Source organism: Watersipora subatra, chromosome 1 (assembly GCF_963576615.1).
Source record: "Watersipora subatra chromosome 1, tzWatSuba1.1, whole genome shotgun sequence".
In the NCBI taxonomy this organism is placed as follows: Eukaryota; Metazoa; Bryozoa; class Gymnolaemata; order Cheilostomatida; family Watersiporidae; genus Watersipora; species Watersipora subatra.
This window is the reverse complement of record NC_088708.1, coordinates 1696608-1722865: the sequence shown is the minus strand read 5'-3', so window position 1 is coordinate 1722865 and position 26258 is coordinate 1696608. Positions and strand designations below refer to the sequence as shown.

At 38.8% G+C, this 26258-nt stretch overlaps 2 protein-coding genes across 2 annotated transcripts in view; both read right to left on the bottom strand.

The window, feature by feature from the left end:
* LOC137402841 (gamma-tubulin complex component 6-like) overlaps window positions 1-23343 on the bottom strand; it is a 26732-nt gene extending 3389 nt beyond the window's left edge. Inside the window, exons 1-18 of the mRNA XM_068089353.1 lie at window positions 23230-23343; window positions 21946-22189; window positions 21382-21662; window positions 21057-21236; window positions 19053-19144; window positions 17985-18258; window positions 13730-13821; window positions 7827-7915; window positions 6825-7122; window positions 6583-6696; window positions 6037-6120; window positions 5665-5889; window positions 3841-3977; window positions 2947-3121; window positions 2715-2801; window positions 2227-2350; window positions 1932-2073; window positions 1603-1797 (exon numbers count right to left, since the gene is read on the bottom strand). Coding sequence (XP_067945454.1) covers window positions 1603-1797; window positions 1932-2073; window positions 2227-2350; window positions 2715-2801; window positions 2947-3121; window positions 3841-3977; window positions 5665-5889; window positions 6037-6120; window positions 6583-6696; window positions 6825-7122; window positions 7827-7915; window positions 13730-13821; window positions 17985-18258; window positions 19053-19144; window positions 21057-21236; window positions 21382-21662; window positions 21946-22017 — 2661 coding nt within the window. The 5' untranslated portion in view covers window positions 22018-22189; window positions 23230-23343. The remainder of the gene's footprint in view (window positions 1-1602; window positions 1798-1931; window positions 2074-2226; window positions 2351-2714; window positions 2802-2946; window positions 3122-3840; window positions 3978-5664; window positions 5890-6036; window positions 6121-6582; window positions 6697-6824; window positions 7123-7826; window positions 7916-13729; window positions 13822-17984; window positions 18259-19052; window positions 19145-21056; window positions 21237-21381; window positions 21663-21945; window positions 22190-23229) is intronic.
* On the bottom strand, window positions 23226-26258 carry LOC137385792 (uncharacterized). Its single transcript, XM_068072354.1, has 7 exons — window positions 25970-26258; window positions 25763-25881; window positions 25567-25655; window positions 25199-25301; window positions 24826-24888; window positions 23941-24108; window positions 23226-23405 (listed from the first exon to the last, which is right to left on the bottom strand). Exons 1-7 carry the CDS (start codon window positions 26256-26258, stop codon window positions 23226-23228), a joined length of 1011 nt encoding a protein of 336 aa, XP_067928455.1.

Genomic DNA, 26258 nt, shown 5'->3' with positions numbered 1-26258 from the left:
TTTTAATTGTATCTGATGTATGAGTATCAATTCACTTTTTATTGTAACCATTGTGAGAAATCATACTTTATCTAGCCATTACTTGCTAATTATTTCATATTTAAACACCTTTACAGTTGTTTAGTTTTTCTCCTAATTTATTTGAACTGCACAAAACACTTTTTTCATGATATGTATTTTGAAAGTTATGATGGTCCATGTAGTATATTTTAAACAAAAATAAATTTTTTGTGCAAAAACCTTTTTATTACTCGCGTAATGCCGAAAATTTAGCTACTAATTATCTAATGCAGGCACCCCTAGTGAAAACATCAAAATTTTATATACCTACTGTATATATTAAAAATTAGTAACAAAACGGCACGTTAATCTTAGTAACTATAGTTATGTACAGTAACTTTAATGCATTTATTTACTTGGCATGCTTAAAACTTACTATGTTTAAATTATGACCACCTAGGAATACAATGAGCAACAAACTCGGCCTGCAAACACAAACTATTCCATTCAATTCAGTCACTTAGTGCAATAAAACGCTTCCTATCCAGATGTTGACCTACAAACTCATTCACTATATAATTATAATATACTTTGTCAAGTAGAGCATGATGAGCATGCATGAGAAGAAGATTGTTCATTCTTGATTGTGACATAATACTCCTCATAGCTGCTAAGATAGACAGGATTGAGGTAATAAATTAAATAACAATTTATTATAAATTTTATAAATTATTATTTATTTATAAAATAAACATAATTATTTATTGAATTCATGTTATGATCGTTCTGTTGTTTAGTTCATGACAATGACATTGTTCAATGATCATCTATCAAATGTCTGAGGACTCGTGCAAAGAATAAAACTAAAAAAAAAGTAAAGTGAATTGAGGAAGAATAAAAATTAAATTTTCAACCAATAAATAAAAAATCTCACTATACTATCATGGTTGATATAGAGGCCTGTCTGCACACTCACATGATACTTAATTGTAGCTTTACCTGAAAAAGTTTGTAATAGGTTGAGTAAATTGTGCCGATTTTGAAGGAACTTTAGTTTTTTTACTGCTGGCAGGATTCTTGCTAGTGGCCATTTTGTTTGCTGACTGACAGTGACTAGCCAATTCCCGTCACAGCAGCAATGATCGCGCATTCACTATCATCCTATTTTCTATTTTCAAGAGGAGATCGTTAGAATTCTCGTGCTTCGCGAGGATCCAATGGAGACAAGAACACGGTGAAATCGGTGATAAAATGGAAAAGTTTTGAAATCTAATATTTATGAGTTTTGGTGCCACATAATGACTTCTACCATATACACTATGCCGACTTCGCAATTTTCGAGATTTTGACAGAAGAAAAGTGCTCCGGATAGTTCCGGAGTCTCCTAATAGGACAATACAGTACTGGACTAACCCACCTGTATGGCAATGTCAGTATATTCATTTGGCAATACACCTGTATGGTAATGTTAGCACATTCATCATCTAATCCACTTGCACGGTAATGCCATTGTACTTATTAACCAATCTACTAGCCCCGGTGAGAAACTGGAGAGACACACACTGTACAGGCAGCGGATCAAATCTCTATAGAGTATATTACCTTGTAGGTTAGTGAGAGCCAAGAAAGGCTGTTCAGCATGTGAGTCTCCGGATTCCTGGGTATTTGACCCTTGGCTATTGCTAAATTCTCAAGGAATTGGTTGCCCTTGAGTGGCACATGCTGCAAGGCTTTATTCAGAGTATCTGTCAAAAAGTATGTCGAGACAGCTCGTCTGCTCTCCTCTTCACTCTGCAGCTGCGCATACAGTCACATTGTACATGCTTATTTCTACTCCATAAACTAAGTACTTGTACGCTGCAATAACTTCACACATAAAACTATAATGCCCAGTTTTTTATTTTAAGAAATGACTAGCCTATATGACTTACCTTTTCAAAAAGAGGAAGTGTAAAGGAAAGGCTAAACTCGCCCTTAGCAAGCAAAAGGTAGTTATGGAGCACCTCCATGTGCTTGTCAAACTCCAGCTCCACCATGTAATAACTAAGCAGAGCCTCATTAGCTAAAGAGATCCTGAAAAACAACAGTCGGTAGGCTATGTTTGTTTCAGACAGGAACGACAAATACAAGTCCCAACCTTGTAATGTGTAGAGTGATGCAACAATCAGGATAAGATACCACATCTGCATGGCAGAGATATGAAAAGGACAAGTTTGGGCAACCTACTGCATAGTTAGGGCAGTGGCCACACTTTGCTGCAGGAGAGTAGCCAAAGAGATGTGCTCATGGAGGGGGGTTCCCGATGCTGCCTCAATTGTTTCAGTCCGCTCAGTCCAACATGGCCGCTTCACTAAATAGTGCAATATGGCTGTTGTAATATTTTTGAAATATCACTTCCTGTCCATAGACACAAGCTCTCAAACCGTAAAGGATGATAGGAAATCAAAGCAATCCTGACAGCAAAGAGTTATGTAATCAAAAATCTTTCAAGCGGATGACTCAAACCTTGAGCAAACAAAATTATTTTGAAAGCTAACAAAGAAAAGTGGATTCCAACAATAAGGAACTTTGAGATAGCATTAGTGTAGTATATAGTCTGAATGAGAAAAGAGAATCCAAGCAATGATGTCACGACTTCAACATCTCCGCAGCTAATAAGAACAGGTTATAGATTCAGACTGGAGCCTAGCTATCCCTGTGTTACGATAACTCACCTATCTCAGCGTGATAATCATGCGACAAGCCTTCTTCACTCACATCCTCCAACTGCGCCATTTTCACGGTTGGAATCAATGTTTTTTCTGAACAAACCATGAAAGCGCATTAATGAACATAAACAGCACATACATGCGCTCTACTGTCAAATAACATAACTAGATAGAGGGACGTTCCAAAGAGATCACTTTGGAAAAAAGAAGAGGAATGGAGACAGAGAGAAATGCATACCTAGAGGCTGAGAAAAAGAGAGATCATCAGTGGCAGCTCCGTAGTATATGATGTCCTGGATGCTGGAGTGAGAAGCATGACCTCTCTTGTTGATGGTGCGAAACTTTTCCAGCCGAAGAACATTTATATCCGGCTCATCTGATTCCTTGCTGGCAAACATGCGTGCTGTCTGAGCCTGTGACAAACAATACTTCAATACATGTATGCTGTCTGAGCCTGTGACAAACAATACTTCAATATAAGCATGCTGTCTGAGCCCGTGACAAACAGTACTTCAATACATGCGTGCTGTCTGAGCCCGTGACAAACAGTACTTCAATACATGCATGCTGTCTGAGCCTGTGACAAACAGTACTTCAATACATGCATGCTGTCTGAGCCTGTGACAAACAGTACTTCAATACATGCATGCTGTCTGAGCCTGTGACAAACAGTACTTCAATACATGCGTGCTGTCTGAGCCTGTGACAAACAGTACTTCAATACATGCATGCTGTCTGAGCCTGTGACAAACAGTACTTCAATACATGCATGCTGTCTGAGCCTGTGACAAACAATACTTCAATACAGGCGTGCTGTCTGAACCCGTGACAAACAATACTCCAATACATGCGTGCTGTCTGAGCCTGTGACAAACAATAGTTCAATACATGTGTGCTGTCTGAGCCCGTGACAAACAATACTTCAATTGAAAATCTACGAGAGAAGAAGACTAGCAGGCCCATCTAAGCAGCGAGCAACGAGGTGGCAGTGAGCTACGACTTGACAGGTTGTCAAAAGAATGAGAACATGAGAATAGCTTCCTCTATAGACATTAGAGAATGTAGACAGCAACATGCCCTCCCCTAATTTCTATTCGTTACAAAACAAGAATACCATATTATCACGTCTCACCTTGAGCAGCATCTGCTGATAGAGAAGCGAGTCCCTGTCAAGCGATGACTGGGTAGAGATATGCTGCCCAACTATTTGTCGCCCTCTGCGCTCTACTTTTTGTGGTGAAAGCTTGTTTGGGTCAGCCCGTCGAATGGCTACAACAAACTCATACCTTTCAGACCACATTTATATGTACTATTGAAATATCTTTTAATCAGTTATTTTTATAAAATAATCTCAGCCAGCCATGTATTGTTTATGATCCTCGTTAATCAACTGGTCATATTCCTTTAGATTAATAATCTCAGCCAGCCATGTATTGTTTATGATCCTCGTTAATCAACTGGTCATATTCCTTTAGATTATTAATCTCAGCCAGCCATGTATTGTTTATGATCCTCGTTAATCAACTGGTCATATTCCTTTAGATTAATAATCTCAGCCAGCCATGTATTGTTTATGATCCTCGTTAATCAACTGGTCATATTCCTTTAGATTAATAATCTCAGCCAGCCATGTATTGTTTATGATCCTCGTTAATCAACTGGTCCTATTCCTTTAGATTAATAATCTCAGCCAGCCATGTATTGTTTATGGTCCTCGTTAATCAACTGGTCATATTCCTTTAGATTATTAATCTCAGCCAGCCATGTATTGTTTATGATCCTCGTTAATCAACTGGTCATATTCCTTTAGATTAATAATCTCAGCCGGCCATGTATTGTTTATGATCCTTGTTAATCAACTGGTCATATTCCTTTAGATTATTAATCTCAGCCAGCCATGTATTGTTTATGATCCTCGTTAATCAACTGGTCATAGTCCTTTAGATTATTAATCTCAGCCAGCCATGTATTGTTTATGATCCTCGTTAATCAACTGGTCATATTCCTTTAGATTAATAATCTCAGCCGTCCATGTATTGTTTATGATCCTCGTTAATCAACTGGTCATATTCCTTTAGATTAATAATCTCAGCCGGCCATGTATTGTTTATGGTCCTCGTTAATCAACTGGTCATATTCCTTTAGATTATTAATCTCAGCCAGCCATGTATTGTTTATGGTCCTCGTTAATCAACTGGTCATATTCCTTTAGATTATTAATCTCAGCCAGCCATGTATTGTTTATGATCCTCGTTAATCAACTGGTCATATTCCTTTAGATTATTAATCTCAGCCAGCCATGTATTGTTTATGATCCTCGTTAATCAACTGGTCATATTCCTTTAGATTATTAATCTCAGCCAGCCATGTATTGTTTATGATCCTCGTTAATCAACTGGTCATATTCCTTTAGATTATTAATCTCAGCCAGCCATGTATTGTTTATGATCCTCGTTAATCAACTGGTCATATTCCTTTAGATTAATAATCTCAGCCGGCCATGTATTGTTTATGATCCTCGTTAATCAACTGGTCATATTCCTTTAGATTATTAATCTCAGCCAGCCATGTATTGTTTATGATCCTCGTTAATCAACTGGTCATAGTCCTTTAGATTATTAATCTCAGCCAGCCATGTATTGTTTATGATCCTCGTTAATCAACTGGTCATATTCCTTTAGATTAATAATCTCAGCCGGCCATGTATTGTTTATGATCCTCGTTAATCAACTGGTCATATTCCTTTAGATTAATAATCTCAGCCGGCCATGTATTGTTTATGATCCTCGTTAATCAACTGGTCATATTCCTTTAGATTAATAATATTAATAATAATAATATTGTAATATTATTATTATTATTAATATTTCAATATTATTAATATTATAATTACTCATTGATAAGTAAGATATAAAAAAGGACCTTGACAAACTATTTGATAACTAGAGGTACTCACATCTGCATACCAGGTACTCCTTGTCCAGAGATGTCTCAGTAGCTTGTCTTACAGCCGCAGTATGAGACAGTGAAATGGAGAGCTGTGAGGTAGAAAGCATGGCCTCCAAATTCCTTGCCATATCTACTGTAGCGAAAGATGAACTAAAAATGCTTGAGTCTAGAGCTGGAGTTGTCTTATCCGTCTGTTGAAGTGAGCAGATTGGAGAGCTGCGCGCAACTCCGTCTGTTAAGTAGAACGGCCAGAGTGTAGGAAAGACTGAGCTTCAGATTACCAATTTATTGTTATTGCTAGAGAACTAGCGCTACTGCAAGCAAATACATGCATACACTTATAAGCTAAGGTAAACTGAGAAATGTGGGCAAAACCCACCGTCCTCAAAAGTTGGATTGGGTGCTGTAGCCTGTGCCTGGTTAAATAGCTGAGGTAGAGACCCATCTGGCGTGTCTCTTTCACCTAAACACAACATTATATGTCTGTAAAACTACAGATGCAGCCCATAGACATAAAAACAAGAACAATCATGGCTATGAATCAACTAGCGGGTCGACTGGAAGCGCTAGTCGACTGACAGCGCTGGTCAAACGCAACTTGCTTCACTTGGATCAATTTCAGGATGATGCTACAATTGATCTTTTGCACCTTAGATTGATAAAAAGTCATTACAATAGGTATTAACAGACTTCATAGAAGTGTAACATAGTAACATACACAAATTCACCGATCAAAATAAATGGCAGCCATACCAAATGTAGCCATTTCAACTGGACGAATGAAACAACCATTGATGCAACCAGGAAACGAGTCACCGATGAGAGCGGAATAAAACTGGAACGACCAGACACTGTCAGCCATGTGTATTTCCAAAGAGCAAATCTGACAAAGGATAATCGAGTATCTAAATGTGTAACGTAATACCTGCTTGAGAGGGCAACTCCTCGGTGTTAGCGCTCCCATTCATTGCTGAGACAAGCAGTGGGGTAGGTTTGTTCCAAAGTTTCCTTACAGGAAATGCCTTGGTAGGGACCTCATCTGCAAAAGCACAGCTGATCAATGTTCAGAGTAATTCTACAACAGCATCATTGATGAAGAAGAATGATGATGAACAACAATAAAAACTCTCTTGGGTCAAGCTCCAGCCAGGTATTTAGAAAACTGACCCACAACTGAACCATCCCCAGTTTCCAGTTGGAGCAGCTGGTCTAAAATATTCTCCTGCTGTTGGGAAAACCATTGTTCCCTCGCCGCAGACAGCTGATGCCGTCGCACTTTCCAAAGCGCCTTTCTCTCTCTTGCTGCCGCTGTCTCAGTCAATAGACGATAATATTCTATGAGCTCCTGCCTAGCTTGCTGTTCTAGCCGATCATCCGCTTCTGACTGAAGTTGTTCTCTCTTGGTGAGACTTTCCACCCACTCCGCATCCTCCTCTTTCTTAGCCATTATTTCCTTCTGCTTACGCTATACAGCAGTAAAGAACACTATCCTGCACCACTGCGACCATGAGATACCGGGCAAATTAACTATTGATCATACATAGACTAGCGATATCTACCATTTGGAGATATGAATTGGTTAGAGATAAAGCTGATCTGTACTGTGATGCAAGGAACCAAATAAAGACCAAAAATCAAAGCAAGACTGGTTAAAAGTTTGACATATTTTCATTTGCTTTAACTAATCCTGTAAAAGGTGCACTTGTTGTACATTACCATGTGTATTTAGTAATTATATGTATCATAGACCTTAATCGAGTGGGTGTGTTTAGTGGGTGTGTTTAGTAATTGTATATCCTTGCACCAAATAGTATTGGTGTCTAAACTGGACAACAACTACACCTATAACAGACACCATACATAGAACAATACGTAGAGGACACGTATACCAATACAAACATAGAGAAGACAATACTTATATGATATGCCACTAATTTCACTTGTATAGCAGTAGCTATACATGTTTAACTACACCTAAATGAACCAAGTGTAGAAAGTCACAGCTACAGCTACTCTTACAATCAAGTCCAGCTACAGTACGAATATTTAAAAAGGATTATTATTTCATACTATACAACTCCAAACAAGTTTCTTGAAATCACGCAATCAATTTATATCAACAATTAAAGAATGCCCTTGACAAAACAAGAAAGCCAGTGGGGCTCTTACCTCGACTGCACTCTCCATATTCTCCTTCAATTCAGCAAAGTGTTCGCGTTTCTTCTTTGCATCTCTCCGTCGCCGTTCTTCAATCTTCTCTACAATAATGATAACTTTAGTTATTACAATTCCAAAGAAATAGAGTAGGTAGACGACTGAGGTGCATAACTTACTGTATATAAGAGACAGAGAAGGTAGAGGACTGAGGTGTATAACTCACCATTCATAAGAGATAGCGTGGGTGGAGGACTGAGGTGCATAACTTACTGTATATAAGAGACAGAGTAGGTAGAGGACTGAGGTGTATAACTCACCATTCATAAGAGATAGCGTGGGTGGAGGACTGAGGTGCATAACTTACTGTATATAAGAGACAGAGTAGGTAGATGACTGAGGTGTATAACCTACTGTATATAAGAGACAGAGCAGGTGGAGGACTGAGGTGTATAACTCACCATTCATAAGAGATAGCGTGGGTGGAGGACTGAGGTGTATAACTTACTGTATATAAGAGACAGAGCAGGTGGAGGACTGAGGTGTATAACTTACTGTATATAAGAGACAGAGTAGGTAGAGGACTGAGGTGCATAACTTACTGTATATAAGAGATAGCGTGGGTGGAGGACTGAGGTGTATAACTTACTGTATATAAGAGACAGAGTAGGTGGAGGACTGAGACTGAGGTGTATAACTCACCATTCATAAGAGATAGCGTGGGTGGAGGACTGAGGTGTATAACTTACTATATATAAGAGACAGAGTAGGTAGAGGACTGAGGTGTATAACTCACCATTCATAAGAGATAGCGTGGGTGGAGGACTGAGGTGTATAACTTACTGTATATAAGAGACAGAGTAGGTGGAGGACTGAGGTGTATAACTCACCATTCATAAGAGATAGCGTGGGTGGAGGACTGAGGTGTATAACTTACCATTCATAAGAGATAGCGTGGGTGGAGGACTGAGGTGCATAACTTACTGTTTATAAGAGACAGAGTAGGTAGAGGACTGAGGTGTATAACTCACCATTCATAAGAGATAGCGTGGGTGGAGGACTGAGGTGTATAACTTACTGTATATAAGAGACAGAGTAGGTAAAAGACTGAGGTGTATAACTCACTGTATATAAGAGATAGCGTGGGTGGAGGACTGAGGTGTATAACTTACTGTTTATAAGAGATAGCGTGGGTGGAGGACTGAGGTGTATAACTTACTGTATATAAGAGACAGAGTAGGTAGAGGACTGAGGTGTATAACTTACTGTATATAAGAGACAGAGTAGGTAGAGGACTGAGGTGTATAACTCACCATTCATAAGAGATAGCGTGGGTGGAGGACTGAGGTGTATAACTTACTGTATATAAGAGACAGAGTAGGTAGAGGACTGAGGTGTATAACTCACCATTCATAAGAGATAGCGTGGGTGGAGGACTGAGGTGTATAACTTACTGTATATAAGAGACAGAGTAGGTAGATGACTGAGGTGTATAACTCACCATTCATAAGAGATAGCGTGGGTGGAGGACTGAGGTGTATAACTTACTGTATATAAGAGATAGCGTGGGTGGAGGACTGAGGTGTATAACTTACTGTATATAAGAGACAGAGTAGGTAGATGACTGAGGTGTATAACTCACCATTCATAAGAGATAGCGTGGGTGGAGGACTGAGGTGTATAACTTACTGTATATAAGAGACAGAGTAGGTAGATGACTGAGGTGTATAACTCACCATTCATAAGAGATAGCATGGGTGGAGGACTGAGGTGTATAACTTACTGTATATAAGAGACAGAGTAGGTAGAGGACTGAGGTGCATAACTTACTGTATATAAGAGACAGAGTAGGTAGAGGACTGAGGTGTATAACTCACCATTCATAAGAGATAGCGTGGGTGGAGGACTGAGGTGTATAACTTACTGTATATAAGAGATAGCGTGGGTGGAGGACTGAGGTGTATAACTTACTGTATATAAGAGACAGAGTAGGTAGAGGACTGAGGTGTATAACTTACTGTATATAAGAGACAGAGTAGGTAGAGGACTGAGGTGTATAACTCACCATTCATAAGAGATAGCGTGGGTGGAGGACTGAGGTGTATAACTTACTGTATATAAGAGACAGAGTAGGTAGATGACTGAGGCGTATAACTCACCATTCATAAGAGATAGCGTGGGTGGAGGACTGAGGTGTATAACTTACTGTATATAAGAGACAGAGTAGGTGGAGGACTGAGGTGCATAACTTACTGTATATAAGAGATAGCGTGGGTGGAGGACTGAGGTGTATAACTTACTGTATATAAGAGACAGAGTAGGTAGAGGACTGAGGTGCATAACTTACTGTATATAAGAGACAGAGTAGGTAGAGGACTGAGGTGTATAACTTACTGTATATAAGAGACAGAGTAGGTAGAGGACTGAGGTGTATAACTCACCATTCATAAGAGATAGCGTGGGTGGAGGACTGAGGTGTATAACTTACTGTATATAAGAGACAGAGTAGGTAGATGACTGAGGCGTATAACTCACCATTCATAAGAGATAGCGTGGGTGGAGGACTGAGGTGTATAACTTACTGTATATAAGAGACAGAGTAGGTAGATGACTGAGGTGTATAACTCACCATTCATAAGAGATAGCATGGGTGGAGGACTGAGGTGTATAACTTACTGTATATAAGAGACAGAGTAGGTAGAGGACTGAGGTGCATAACTTACTGTATATAAGAGACAGAGTAGGTAGAGGACTGAGGTGTATAACTCACCATTCATAAGAGATAGCGTGGGTGGAGGACTGAGGTGTATAACTTACTGTATATAAGAGATAGCGTGGGTGGAGGACTGAGGTGTATAACTTACTGTATATAAGAGACAGAGTAGGTAGAGGACTGAGGTGTATAACTTACTGTATATAAGAGACAGAGTAGGTAGAGGACTGAGGTGTATAACTCACCATTCATAAGAGATAGCGTGGGTGGAGGACTGAGGTGTATAACTTACTGTATATAAGAGACAGAGTAGGTAGATGACTGAGGCGTATAACTCACCATTCATAAGAGATAGCGTGGGTGGAGGACTGAGGTGTATAACTTACTGTATATAAGAGACAGAGTAGGTGGAGGACTGAGGTGCATAACTTACTGTATATAAGAGATAGCGTGGGTGGAGGACTGAGGTGTATAACTTACTGTATATAAGAGACAGAGTAGGTAGAGGACTGAGGTGTATAACTCACCATTCATAAGAGATAGCGTGGGTGGAGGACTGAGGTGTATAACTTACTGTATATAAGAGACAGAGTAGGTAGAGGACTGAGGTGTATAACTCACCATTCATAAGAGATAGCGTGGGTGGAGGACTGAGGTGCATAACTTACTGTATATAAGAGATAGCGTGGGTGGAGGACTGAGGTGTATAACTTACTGTATATAAGAGACAGAGTAGGTAGAGGACTGAGGTGTATAACTCACCATTCATAAGAGATAGCATGGGTGGAGGACTGAGGTGTATAACTTACTGTATATAAGAGACAGAGTAGGTAGATGACTGAGGTGTATAACTCACCATTCATAAGAGATAGCGTGGGTGGAGGACTGAGGTGTATAACTTACTGTATATAAGAGACAGAGTAGGTGGATGACTGAGGTGTATAACTCACCATTCATAAGAGATAGCATGGATGGAGGACTGAGGTGCATAACTTACTGTATATAAGAGACAGAGTAGGTAGAGGACTAAGGTGTATAACTTACTGTATATAAGAGACAGAGTAGGTGGAGGACTGAGGTGTATAACTCACCATTCATAAGAGATAGAGTAGGTGGAGGACTGAGGTGTATAACTTACTGTATATAAGAGACAGAGTAGGTAGAGGACTGAGGTGTATAACTTACCATTCATAAGAGATAGCGTGGGTGGAGGACTGAGGTGTATAACTTACTGTATATAAGAGACAGAGTAGGTAGAGGACTGAGGTGTATAACTCACCATTCATAAGAGATAGCGTGGGTGGAGGACTGAGGTGTATAACTTACTGTATATAAGAGACAGAGAAGGTAGATGACTGAGGTGTATAACTTACTGTATATAAGAGACAGAGCAGGTGGAGGACTGAGGTGTATAACTCACCATTCATAAGAGATAGCATGGGTGGAGGACTGAGGTGTATAACTTACTGTATATAAGAGACAGAGTAGGTAGATGACTGAGGTGTATAACTTACTGTATATAAGAGACAGAGTAGGAAGAGGACTGAGGTGTATAACTTACTGTATATAAGAGACAGAGTAGGTAGATGACTGAGGTGCATAACTTACCATTCATAAGAGATAGCGTGGGTGGAGGACTGAGGTGTATAACTTACTGTATATAAGAGACAGAGTAGGTAGAGGACTGAGGTGTATAACTCACCATTCATAAGGATAGCGTGGGTGGAGGACTGAGGTGCATAACTTACTGTTTATAAGAGATAGAGCAGGTGGAGGACTGAGGTGTATAACTTACTGTATATAAGAGACAGAGTAGGTAGATGACTGAGGTGTATAACTTACTGTATATAAGAGACAGAGTAGGTAGAGGACTGAAGTGTATAACTCACCATTCATAAGAGATAGCGTGGGTGGAGGACTGAGGTGCATAACTTACTGTTTATAAGAGATAGAGCAGGTGGAGGACTGAGGTGTATAACTTACTGTATATAAGAGACAGAGTAGGTAGAGGACTGAGGTGTATAACTCACCATTCATAAGAGATAGCGTGGGTGGAGGACTGAGGTGCATAACTTACTGTATATAAGAGACAGAGTAGGTAGAGGACTGAGGTGCATAACTTACTGTATATAAGAGACAGAGTAGGTAGAGGACTGAGGTGTATAACTTACTGTATATAAGAGACAGAGTAGGTGGAGGACTGAGGTGTATAACTCACCATTCATAAGAGATAGAGCAGGTGGAGGACTGAGGTGTATAACTTACTGTATATAAGAGATAGAGCAGGTGGAGGACTGAGGTGCATAACTTACTGTATATAAGAGACAGAGTAGGTAGAGGACTGAGGTGTATAACTCACCATTCATAAGAGATAGCGTGGGTGGAGGACTGAGGTGTATAACTTACTATATATAAGAGACAGAGTAGGTAGATGACTGAGGTGTATAACTTACCATTCATAAGAGATAGCGTGGGTGGAGGACTGAGGTGTATAACTTACTGTATATAAGAGACAGAGTAGGTAGAGGACTGAGGTGTATAACTCACCATTCATAAGAGATAGCGTGGGTGGAGGACTGAGGTGCATAACTTACTGTATATAAGAGACAGAGTAGGTAGAGGACTGAGGTGTATAACTTACTGTATATAAGAGACAGAGTAGGTGGAGGACTGAGGTGTATAACTTACCATTCATAAGAGATAGCGTGGGTGGAGGACTGAGGTGTATAACTTACTGTATATAAGAGACAGAGTAGGTAGAGGACTGAGGTGTATAACTCACCATTCATAAGAGATAGCGTGGGTGGAGGACTGAGGTGCATAACTTACTGTATATAAGAGACAGAGTAGGTAGAGGACTGAGGTGTATAACTTACCATTCATAAGAGATAGCGTGGGTGGAGGACTGAGGTGTATAACTTACTGTATATAAGAGACAGAGTAGGTAGAGGACTGAGGTGTATAACTCACCATTCATAAGAGATAGCGTGGGTGGAGGACTGAGGTGTATAACTTACTGTATATAAGAGACAGAGTAGGTGGAGGACTGAGGTGTATAACTCACCATTCATAAGAGATAGAGTGGGTGGAGGACTGAGGTGTATAACTTACTGTATATAAGAGACAGAGTAGGTAGATGACTGAGGCGTATAACTTACTGTATATAAGAGACAGAGCAGGTGGAGGACTGAGGTGTATAACTTACTGTATATAGCTGTAAGATGCTCCGCCTGAGCCTTCTGCGCTGCTTGTATTATTTCCAATCTTTCTCTTTCCCTGTCTTCCAATAACCTTTTCCTACAAGCCAAACTTGCTACAGATACAGGTTCAATTAATATCAATAACTAGGTGAATGCCCGGCATTGCACAAGTAATAAAAAGTTTTTGCATAAAAAATTTATTTTCGATTAATATATCCCACATTTACGATTCTAACTCTTAAATGAAGGTACAGCATTTGTTTATTTCTGTGTGTGTCCAGCCCATGCATAATTCTTATATTCGAAAGCTCGAAGTATAGCTAAAATGGATTGTTGAAAAATTTCTTACTTTTTTAGGTGTGAGCACACCTTAAGCGAATTAAGCAAAGCTGTAGCGGCTGAGGTATTAAACGAATGTCGCCTCAAAGCACACTTGGCGCGATATCATTCGCGTCCATCAGCATTAATTAAAATTTGAATTAACATATATTAATTATTATTATGATTTATTTACTTACCGGCTAGCTTTAATTATTTTGCGATTTTTCGTCAGTTGTTCCTCTTGATACCTTCTACTTTATAATTTTGGTCTTTTTGATTATAGAGGCATGGCCTCTCTCTTTCTAGTGCAAAGAGCTGCTCTTCCATATCTGATCACGCTACTATCCATCGATTTTTTGATGTCATCAAGCCGTTTGCACATGTGCTCGTTCACGAAAAAGCCGCCATAGTTGTAGAAAACGATTGGCATTCTCTTATTTAATAGTAATTTTTGTTTTGATACTATAATAAAAAGATTTCAAACAAAAGCATCGTTTTCAAAAATTCATTGCAGAAGCTTCGCATTTTTAACGATAAAAGTTGTCTACAAAGATGGCCGACAATGATAGAATGACATCATGAAAAAATGAAGGATTATTAATTAATTAATCAATTTATTATTAGTAATACACTAGAGTTTGGTACGACCACGCTTGCAGTTTTGGGGCTCTATGACCTTGGAACAGCCAATAGCGTGCAAGAGGTCGCACCCAAAATCAAACATGTTTGATCGCTCTGAAAATGCCACAATCTTGCCGCTGCGACTGCCGCTTTGTCGCATCGCTCTACTTTCATATCACATTCGCTCTAGTGTGCGCACACCTTTATACTACACCTTCGCTCAGGGTTTAAAACAGTTTATAAACAGTGGCAGGTAATGTAGTAGCCATTGGCTAAGTTTCTTTACCCAATGAGCCTGAGTAACTTAAGCTAGTAATTTGAACAAATATTTTAATCTTTACTTTAATAAGAGCCATGTCTGTCCGGAGCCAGCTAAGAGCATTAGGAAAAAAGATGTATCGAAAATGATAAAAGATGGAATCGAACCAGTACATTTGAATGCACAGATGTTACATGTATGTCAAACGCGCGACCACTAAACCATGCAGACACCTAGCCAAACTTTGGTACAATTGTGTATATAATCATTACACATTATGATCTCTCACAACACGCTGGACTGCAAGCCTGCATATTTTAACCAATCGCTATTCACTGGACATACTGTATGAAAAACACTTCCATATATATAAATCTCAGTGCCTGTCCGTCTGTGATTTGGTCTGTACAGCTATAGCTATTAAAATCTTGGATTGAAGAATCCATATCACAAAAGATTTTATCTCGGAACCTCCCTTCCAGCAGGCAATAAGCTAACCAATTGAGCTATGCGAGATACATTGGATTCATCGGGCGATATGAATGGTTATCTAGGTTAATATACGCATAGCATTACATTACGGCGCAGCGTCACTAAAGTTTGCTTTCACGGCTCTTATTAGTGAGTTCAGTAAAACGGATACTAGCTTGCTTAAGTTAGCCATTGGTAATGTGCCAGGCTAATGGCAAGCAACTACATTACCTCCCACTGATTATAAACTGTTTTTACTACCTGTGCAACGCCGGACATTCTTCTAGTCAATCTATATCTACATTTCTCAACATCCGTGTGTCGTCGTATGTCTACATTCCGGCTATAGATCTTAAAATCTTGATATTAAAACTCCACGTTCTGATGGTTTGAACTCGCGACTAATACGGGAACGCATTGCCAAGTTCCTTATTTGGAAGCTCTACCACTGAGCTAGAACGGCATAGTGATCAAATATGTTTGTTTCATAAAACGTATACACTATGCGCGTGCTAATTATTTTAGCCTTGCGTCCATGAATTACGATGCTTCTGTTCAGAAATATTTTGGGACCTGAGTATATGCAACGCGATGCTTATTCGTTTTTTTTTTGTTATAGCTAATAATTTATTTCAAACTTAAAATTTGGCGATTTTTGTACTGATTATATACATTACCAAAATATATACGTTGAATTGACATTTTGTAGTTTACGTACTTGCTAATTATTTTACATCTACATGTACATTTAGTTCGCTACTAATTCATTCCAGCTGCTCAGAAGACTTTTTCCAGCTACATTATGTTTTCTGGTTTCATGATATGAAGTTTGAAAGTTACAGTTGTTTGACAAAGTTTGAAAACCTTTACAGTTGTTTTTATTTTTCTCTTAATTTATTTAAACTACACAAAACACTTCTCTCATGATATGTAGTTTGAAAATTACAATAGGAAATGTTGCTATATGTTAAATACAAATCAATTGTCTGTCTAAATACTTTTTTATTACTTGGGCAATGCCGAGTAGCACAGCTAGTATATATATATATAAATATATATATATATACATATATAGATAGATGCACACTTTCTGCAAGCAGGCATGGGAGAAGGCAAACCAGCTAGTATATATATATATGTATATATATATATATATATATATATATATATATATATATATATATATATATATATATATATATATATATATATATATATATATGCACACTTTCGGCAAGCAGGCATGGGAGAAGGCAAACCAGCTAGTATATATATATAGATGCACACTTTCTGCAAGCAGGCATGGGAGAAGGCAAACAACAATATAGAGAGCTACAAAAATGCCCACATGAGAAAAAGGAGCATGAGACGAGAAATAGAAAGAGGTACATACATTACATGAGAGATAGATAGAGAGAGGTACATACATTACATGAGAGATAGATAGAGAGAGGTACATACATTACATGAGAGAGATAGAGAGAGGTACATACATTACATGAGAGATAGGGAGAGAGAGAGGTACATACATTACATGAGAGAGATAGAGAGAGGTACATACATTACATGAGAGATAAATAGAGAGAGGTACATACATTACATGAGAGAGAGAGATAGAGAGAGGTACATACATTACATGAGAGATAGATAGAGAGAGGTACATACATTACATGAGAGATAGATAGAGAGAGGTACATGCATTACATGAGAGATAGATAGAGAGAGGTACATACATTACATGAGAGATAGATAGAGAGAGGTAGATACATTACATGAGAGAGATAGAGAGAGGTACATACATTACATGAGAGATAGATAGAGAGAGGTACATACATTACATGAGAGATAGATAGAGAGAGGTACATACATTACATGAGAGATAGATAGAGAGAGGTACATACATTACATGAGAGATAGATAGAGAGAGGTGCATACATTACATGAGAGAGATAGAGAGAGGTACATACATTACATGAGAGAGATAGAGGTGCATACATTACATGAGATAGATAGAGAGAGGTACATACATTACATGAGAGATAGATAGAGAGAGGTACATAGATTACATGAGAGATTGATAGAGAGAGGTACATACATTACATGAGAGATAGATAGAGAGAGGTGCATACATTACATGAGAGATAGAGAGAGGTACATACATTACATGAGAGATAGAGAGAGGTACATACATTACATGAGAGATTGATAGAGAGAGGTACATACATTACATGAGAGATAGATAGAGAGAGGTACATACATTACATGAGAGATAGATAGAGAGAGGTACATACATTACATGAGAGAGATAGAGAGAGGTACATACATTACATGAGAGATAGATAGAGAGAGGTACATGCATTACATGAGAGATAGATAGAGAGAGGTACATACATTACATAAGAGATAGATAGAGAGAGGTACATACATTACATGAGAGATAGATAGAGGTACATGCATTACATGAGCGAGAGAGATAGATAGAGAGATAGATAGGGAGAGACAGAGAGAGAGAGCAGACTACAGCATTGAGAGATACAGGGGTACATACATGAGATAAAGGTCAGGTGACATGAAAAAGACTCAAATACCTCGTGAACAGCTTGTGTTTGAGCATGGCCTTCACCCTCTCATTGTACACTGTAGACTGAGAGTGTAAGTGTAGTTGTTGTTCCATACTGAGACAAATATCAAGGTTGGGAGGATCAAAACCCGCTGTCAATATTTCATGGTCTGGCACTATCTTCCTTAACAATGCAAGTGACTTTCCACCCAGATATAACCGTTCACTCATATTTCCTAAGAAGAGACATTTCTTTTCCCTGCTTGTATCTAAGAGGTAGCCATCAGTCCAGCAGCGACGATCTACATGAAATGAACAAATGCTGTACGCAGTCGGTAGATGGAGCAGACTGAAGAACCCATTAGAACCCCGCGAATAGAAGAAGTATTACTGTACCTACTCTCATTATTTATAGTGAACTAACATGGCATGTACTCACAAAGATAGAGTGGATTACCAGTGCACCAAATTACATGAATGTAAAGGATTAACGATGTACACAATCATATAGAGAGAGTATACTAATACTGTACACAGTCATATAGAGAGAGTAGACTAATACTGTACACAGTCATATAGAGAGAGTAGACTAATACTGTACACAGTCATATAGAGAGAGTAGATTAATACTGTACACAGTCATATAAAGAGAGTAGACTAATACTGTACACAGTCATATAGAGAAAGTAGACTAATACTGTACAGAGTAATATAGAGAGAGAGTAGACTAATACTGTACACAGTCATATAGAGAGAGTAGACTAATACTGTACACAGTCATATAGAGAGAGTAGATTAATACTGTACACAGTCATATAAAGAGAGTAGACTAATACTGTACACAGTCATATAGAGAAAGTAGACTAATACTGTACAGAGTAATATAGAGAGAGAGTAGACTAATACTGTACACAGTCATATAGAGAGAGTAGACTAATACTGTACACAGTCATATAGAGCGAGTAGACTAATACTGTACACAGTCATATAGAGCGAGTAGACTAATACTGTACACAGTCATATAGAGAGAGTAGGCTAATACTGTACACAGTCATATAGTTACAACAAACAAGTTTACTCTGGTATATCAACTCACCCTTGGCGTCCAATTTATAAGGATCAACTGTAATTATGAACTCCTCAAAGGGATCTGTACAGCGACCATGAAAGACCCAGTCTCGCAAGAACCTGGAGAAAAAGATGGCAGAATAGAACACTACCAGACATGTTGCAAGAGTGGAGTTATCTACACGTAACTACTGCATACACGCGGCTAACATGCATTCATCCGTAAGAGTGAGAGATAACAATCAAGCGAATTTAGAGGGCCTTCTCTAGTTTAAAAGCTGCTTTTTCTCTACCGGGGATGTTCTATGTTGGAAGATATGGTACTGATTTGACTATTTGTGGGCCTAAGTAGAGAAATGTAAGCTATTGCATGTCTAAGGCAGACAAACTTTTAAGTACCCCTCCCATGAGATGTTTAGCTGTGAATATACGCCGTAGTTGTGAAATGACAAGTGCCGGCATTCGACTATAAATAAGTGTACATAATAAAATACATAGTAACAGAGACAAGTACATAAACAATTTCGTTGTTAAAAAGAGAAATGATGCGAAGAGAAAAAGCTGACTTAAAAAGCTGACTTTAACTTCTTTAATAATTTGATGATTATTAAAGAAGTTAAAGACTCAAAAATTAGTTACTGTCTGGAGTCCTGGAGTCCTGGAGTCCTGGGGAAATGCTTCATTTTGTCATTTAAAAAAATACTAATATCACAAAAACGTCTAATGCGCATAATATTCAATAAACCACCACTAACTTCATCTCGGTCCCTGTTTGTTCAGTTGTCTGTGTTGTCTGTTGATAAACTTTATCAGTATAAAATTCTCTTGATAGCTCATTTAAAATTTTATTCAAGTGATGACGAAACCAAGATAGATTCACGCTATAACACCAGATGGTTAAGAAACCAATCTACCTTTACCATTATTTTATACTGCTTCAGGTCAAAAAATCATCGAATATAGAGTGCCATCGCAATGGAACAGTCTTCCAATAGACTTACACAAAACCTCTGCATTTACTAGTTTTATAGTCAATGTTAAAAGTCATTTGTTAAGCCTAGATTAATTCAGACCTGTTGTTTGAGTTTGCCAAATCCTGTGGGCCCAGCGCCTCCACTAGCTGCAATGCTACTGCGCATGTGGGCCTCATCATGCCTTACCGAGTAGGAACTAAGCTTTCATTTATTTTTGTTTAACTTAATCAATATTATAATTATATCTTTATTTTTCTTAATGTTATATTTCTACTAATTGATGAAATAAAATACACACACACAATAGGTTACATCACAGACTAGTAATATTATTGCTCAATAAAGCATACAGTCTGTTCAGCTCAACACTACAGAGTTATGATGTTACTTACTTGGTTTACCTCTGTAACCTCTAACAGAAGCAATCGATCAGCAATAACTATTGAATTTAACTATTCATTATTGATTTTTAAAAAACCAGTCAAGTCATTAATTCTGTGATTCCAAAATTAATTAGACCCGGTAAAAGTCTCAATGACATGTAAAGGTTACAGTCACACAACCAAAGATTTGGCCTCATCTTTACAAGTTTGCTATCTTTCGAAAGTCAAATGTTTACATATGTGATGACGTTCGGTCTTTAGAACGCTCCTCCAACAAATATATCGTTTATACTAAAGGATAATAAAATAGCAAACTCGATGCGTTCCTCTCCCACTTTAGTAGATCCACCAATCGAATTATTTAACTATTGGAGAGGAAGCTAAACTACACAAGAACTGTTGAAGGTTCAAGGCAGGCTAAGGGCTGACAACTCTAATATTTGTACACATACTCTACCATGTATTTCATACTCTACATTCTCAGACCTAACATGGTTATTATCTCCAAGATGCTATTATGACTCAAGCTCTGTTATACTAAACAAACAATAACACAGTGTTCTGCCCCAAATTAAAACTGCCCATCTATCCAGCGATACCGACAACAGACGCTATTTATAAAGCCTGAACTAATATGATCTGTACAAGAAAGTAGGGAATTTAGGGTGGCTATACCGGAGATAGGGCATGCTCGTGTCCCGTAGCAGGCTGAGCATGACTGGGTAGAAATAGTGGCAGTTGTAATCGTCTGCTGCTTTGTAGATATAAGAGAGGAGATCTATGCCATCCGGTAGATTTTCAGGTGGATACTCAGTTATGGCAGCTCCATCGCACTGGCACAGTTGGGCTAAATATCTTCAAGATAAAATAATTTTGCACAGTAAAGTATATATTAGTTGAGCGGCGTGTGTAGGTCAGTGCCCTCCACACTCGTCCAGTTTGTATTCTAACAACTGCAGGCTGAGAACATTGGCAAGACGACTCCCAAACAACAACTTACATGATTTGAGTGAGGGCTTTGCTGAGGAGGCGGCGAAGATGAAGGGGTGACCTCGCACGATGAGATACGTCAAGCATGGCTGATGTGTAAGTATTTAGATAACGGGAAACAGAGCTGAGAAAAGCTGTCAAGGTCAGTCCCGACACCACCTGCTCAGTCAATTTGTGTAATCTGTAGTAGCAGGTGCCAGCTTGAACCATTAACTGACAAACACCTGCCAATGCCTGACATGACAAGCCGGACACAACCAGGCCTTGAATCATACTGAAACTGTGAGAATTCTACAACAAAGCATATTACTAGTATGGTGAGCTTGAGGAGTGACAGGTTGCATAGATTTCGCATGAGCAGATTTGAACAAATTTTGCGAAAGTGTTGGAAAAATAGTAAAGCTCTTAAAAAGCAACCCTTTCTTGCTTCCTAAAGCAACGCAGTCAGTTTTAAAATGAAAATGTGATTAAATCAGACACGAGCTGACAAAGCCATGATTAAAGACAATACAACATTCTTTCATTCGCATTCTTGATTATTAAACACAAAATTCAAAAATTAGAAGTGATCTACCTCATCAAAATGGAAACACTTGGAGGAAACACCGATTAGTAGATAAGTGAGATCGGCCATTAGATCTTTCATAGATATAACGTAAAGGTGTCTCTTAGCTTCTGTTTGCTCTTGGGATTCAGCGCCAAAACTAATCTGGAGTTTACAAGACAGTTGGAGTCTATAGAGGAGGTCAAACACATTAGGACCAGCTTCTGTCAGATATGGTCTCTCTTTCCTGCAGTTGCCGACAACTCCACCAGCCCTGAAGTGTGAAAGGAAGCACAACTACAAACACCTTAGCCGGTACAAAGAAAGCAAGTAGGTTTAGATGATAACCACTCATTCTGGCAACTCCCCAGTATCCTTCTGATAGACTAACAGACCCAATAAACATAGCACTCTGTTGAAAGTAAAATAACTTTTAAAAATGAATCACGTAGTAAAGATTTACTTTAATCCAAAAAGCATTCTACAAAATGTGATAGAAGATTACATGTTTATTCTAATTGATTCATTTAATGTTTTTATACAGACCTAAATTTACCAAGAGCTTTTTGTTTCCGAGAGTTCTAGTCACAAAATTCTGCAAAGGACAAACAACTCTGTAAAGGACAAACCACTCTGCAAATACCGCTGATGACAATCTAATTGAGAGCTGATTTTATTTTGATTTGAGAGCTGATTCTGCTAAGGGCCGATCTTATGGAGATCTTATCGAAAGCAATTTCGTTGAGACTAAGCATAGTATGTCAATGTTTTTACCTGGTATGACTTGATCACAACACCACCTTATCGTATCATGACCTTTCCTGGGACACGAAAATATCGAGGCACAACTTCAATGAAACATGATCCTATCGAGACATGATCTTACCAAAACATGACTTCACTCTGACGCAGAGCTGTACTGCATTGGTAAACAATGTCTTTCAATATTGACCAGAATTATTGAAGCTAACTAGCCAAATATAAGTAAGGGGTGCCTAGTAGATATTAGTAATAAAACAGAATAAATCTAACATTTAAGGCGCACCCTCCCCGCCTGGTCCTCGCCGAACAGGCTGAACATAAAACGCGCAGTATTTTACACAAAATTATTTTTTTATTCAACATTTCAGAGATAGCTGTGCTAACATTCACAGCTGACTTTAAAATTGTAAAGGAATGAACGAGCCTACCTTGACATAACATTTTTACGCAGCTGCAAATATGTGTACAGGCTAGTAATTGATGAAGTTTATACTGCTAAATAGAATGTGGTCAAGGATTTAAAACGTGGAGGGTTGTTGGTGGATAAACTACCTTCGCTTCAGTTCCCAAGAAACTGGCTGAAAAGATCTTTGCCCAGAGCTGTCGATCTCTTTGATGTCTTCAGCGAACCCCGAGTCAGGTCTGCTCACTAACTCGGAGTCAGACTTTCCGTTAAACCCTGAGTCAACATTGTCTGCGAGGAAAGAAGGATCTGAACTAGCTGCACCCTAAATGGCAAAAACAAAATCAAAGCTATTCACTCAGAGAGCTTCATGATGCAGTGAGTGCATCTCCTTCCTAACCAATATAGAAAGTCAGAGGACAAGAGATAGGCAGAATAGAGTAGATAAGAATTCAGTTCCTTGATGAACATTTCTGGCAGTATTGTCAAATATCACCATATATTTAACAGTAGAATTGAGACTTGTATGATGCAATCGCAGTTGGCTAACTGCTGTCACGGAAGTACATGCTAACTGCTGTCATGGAAGTACATGCTAACTGCTGTCATGGAAGTACATGCTAACTGCTGTCATGGAAGTACATGCTAACTGCTGTCATGGAAGTACATGCTAACTGCTGTCATGGAAGTACATGCTAACTGCTGTCATGGAAGTACATGCTAACTGCTGTCATAGAAGTACATGACAACTGCTGTCATGGAAGTACATGCTAACTGCTGTCATGGAAGTACATGCTAACTGCTGTCATGAAAGTACATGCTAACGAAAATTGTTGAGACAAAGAGCAAACGAAGCATACCGAGTTTTCAGAATTAATAAGACATGTTTTCGTGTAATCAAAAGAGATCGGAGCTATATCTAGAAGTGGTAACTCCAATGATAGTTGCATATCATGAGAAGAGTGTGGGTTGGTTAAAGCACCATAAAGAGTAGACTGAGAACTCTGAACCCTGTCATTCTTCGCCGCCTACAAACAACAGCCATTACATAACATAAACAAAACACACAGAAGAATATTTTCAGTATCAGTTATGCTGGTATCAGTGCAATTACCTAGCATGACATAGTTTATCAGTGCAAGTACCTAGCATGACATAGTTTATCAGTGCAATTACCTAGCATGACATAGTTTATCAGTGCAATTACCTAGCATGACATAGTTTATCAGTGCAATTACCTAGCATGACATAGTTTATCAGTGCAATTACCTAGCATGACATAGTTTATCAGTGCAATTACCTAGCATGACATAGTTTATCAGTGCAATTACCTAGCATGACATAGTTTATCAGTGCAATTACCTAGCATGACATAGTTTATCAGTGCAATTACCTAGCATGACATAGTTTATCAGTGCAATTACCTAGCATGACATAGTTTATCAGTGCAAGTACCTAGCATGACATAGTTTATCAGTGCAATTACCTAGCATGACATAGTTTATCAGTGCAATTACCTAGCATGACATAGTTTATCAGTGCAATTACCTAGCATGACATAGTTTATCAGTGCAATTACCTAGCATGACATAGTTGATCAGTGCAAGTACCTAGCATGACATAGTTTATCAGTGCAAGTACCTAGCATGACATAGTTTATCAGTGCAATTACCTAGCATGACATAGTTCAATAAGATGAAACAAGAACACTAGCAACTCACAAATCCGGGGAGATATGCACTCACCTTTGCGTAGTATGACCCACCAGCCGTAGAAGGAGCTTGTCTGCAGGTGTCAGCATCTACAATCTAGATATGAGCAGGGCATCATAGATGGTACTCAAACAGTCAAATGATTTGACAGCTTGAGCGGGTGACATAATACTCTTACAGTCAACACTAAGAGCAACATAAATACTAGCTATGATAGCAGCGGTGCTAAATGCCTTGTTTTGTTAGAGTTTGCTGGTTCAAGTGAATAATGCACAGTAGGTATATAGAATGTAGTTGCAAGCTAATCTTTAGAGAGAATGTCCAATTGAGAAAAATCGAATAGACACAAAGTGAGCAAAGCAAAACTGGATCTATCTTAAAATCAGGTAAAGTAGTAAGGACTTACAGGGTAGTGGGACTCGTAAGAGAAGCCCGGTGAACCATCTAAAGAGCTTAGATCGGAGAAAGCGCTGTCGGTAACAGATATGGCACAGCCCGTGAAGAGATGTCTACCAACAAAAAAAAAGTCATATGTCCAAAGAATGGACAGCGTATCGGTTTAGCAAAAGAGACAACTCCGTCAACAGAGAGGAGACATCAGCGAGTGGAAGGTCAGCATGGACTAGTCAAGCAGTAATTTTACAAGAAAACATTCATGGTAACCACCGGAGAAAGTTGAAGCACCAAAATATACTAGTGAGAAGCTATAAATGCGATCAGAAGTTCCTACGCAGCAAAGATGACTAACGTTAAAGTATCAGATGAAGTACTTACGGTGGATAGTATGTGTATCTATGCGAATCAGCGGGTGCTAGCAGTGGCGTCTCCTTGAATACTTCTAACTCATCCAACAGTTCTCTTGTCTATGAAGGAATACAAAAGTCAATGCAGAACGCAAAGCTGATGTCATAGTTACAATATACTGGACCACAAATGCAGTTATTAATAGAAAAAGAGTCCTTATACATACAAGTGTTGGAGCAGGGGGAAGTTTTCCATACCCAAGCAATGACCACGAAGGCTTACTGACTCGATTAGCCAGCGGGAGAAGCACAGCTATGACTGAAAGTGCTCCATCTTTGCCAATATCTGTGAAAATAATACAATTCTACCTGTACTTATAAAAAATGATAGAAGATGCGTGTGACAGAATGAAATGAGATAAACGTACACGCACCTTGAGCATAAGTCTCTATAAGATTGTCAAATTTCTCAGCTACATCTTCACCACTTCGGCAGGAAATCATGAGCGAGCCCTCTCGCAGTCTCTCTTCCGCTATACTTGAACTAAACTCTTCGTCATAATCGAATAATAAGCAGTCGAACGCCCTTCGGCGTAAGACATGAGTGTATCGATGCTCGACTTTAGCTTTCGTAGCTCTGGTTATGTAGAGATGATCAGGAATATTGATAAAGGAACTGGAAAGAGCGGTAAGGAGGGAAGGAACATCTTCCGTTGAAACCAT

Bases quoted from the DNA above. Each gene is read 5' to 3' on its own strand.
- LOC137385792 (XM_068072354.1), bottom strand. From the start codon at position 26,258: ATGGTTTCAACGGAAGATGTTCCTTCCCTCCTTACCGCTCTTTCCAGT. The intron at 25,302-25,566 runs GTAAGTACTTCA...TTTTGTTGGTAG, and splicing joins AGATACACATACTATCCACC to ACATCTCTTCACGGGCTGTG. The intron at 24,109-24,825 runs GTGAGTGCATAT...TGTTGTTTGTAG, and splicing joins GTGGGTCATACTACGCAAAG to GCGGCGAAGAATGACAGGGT.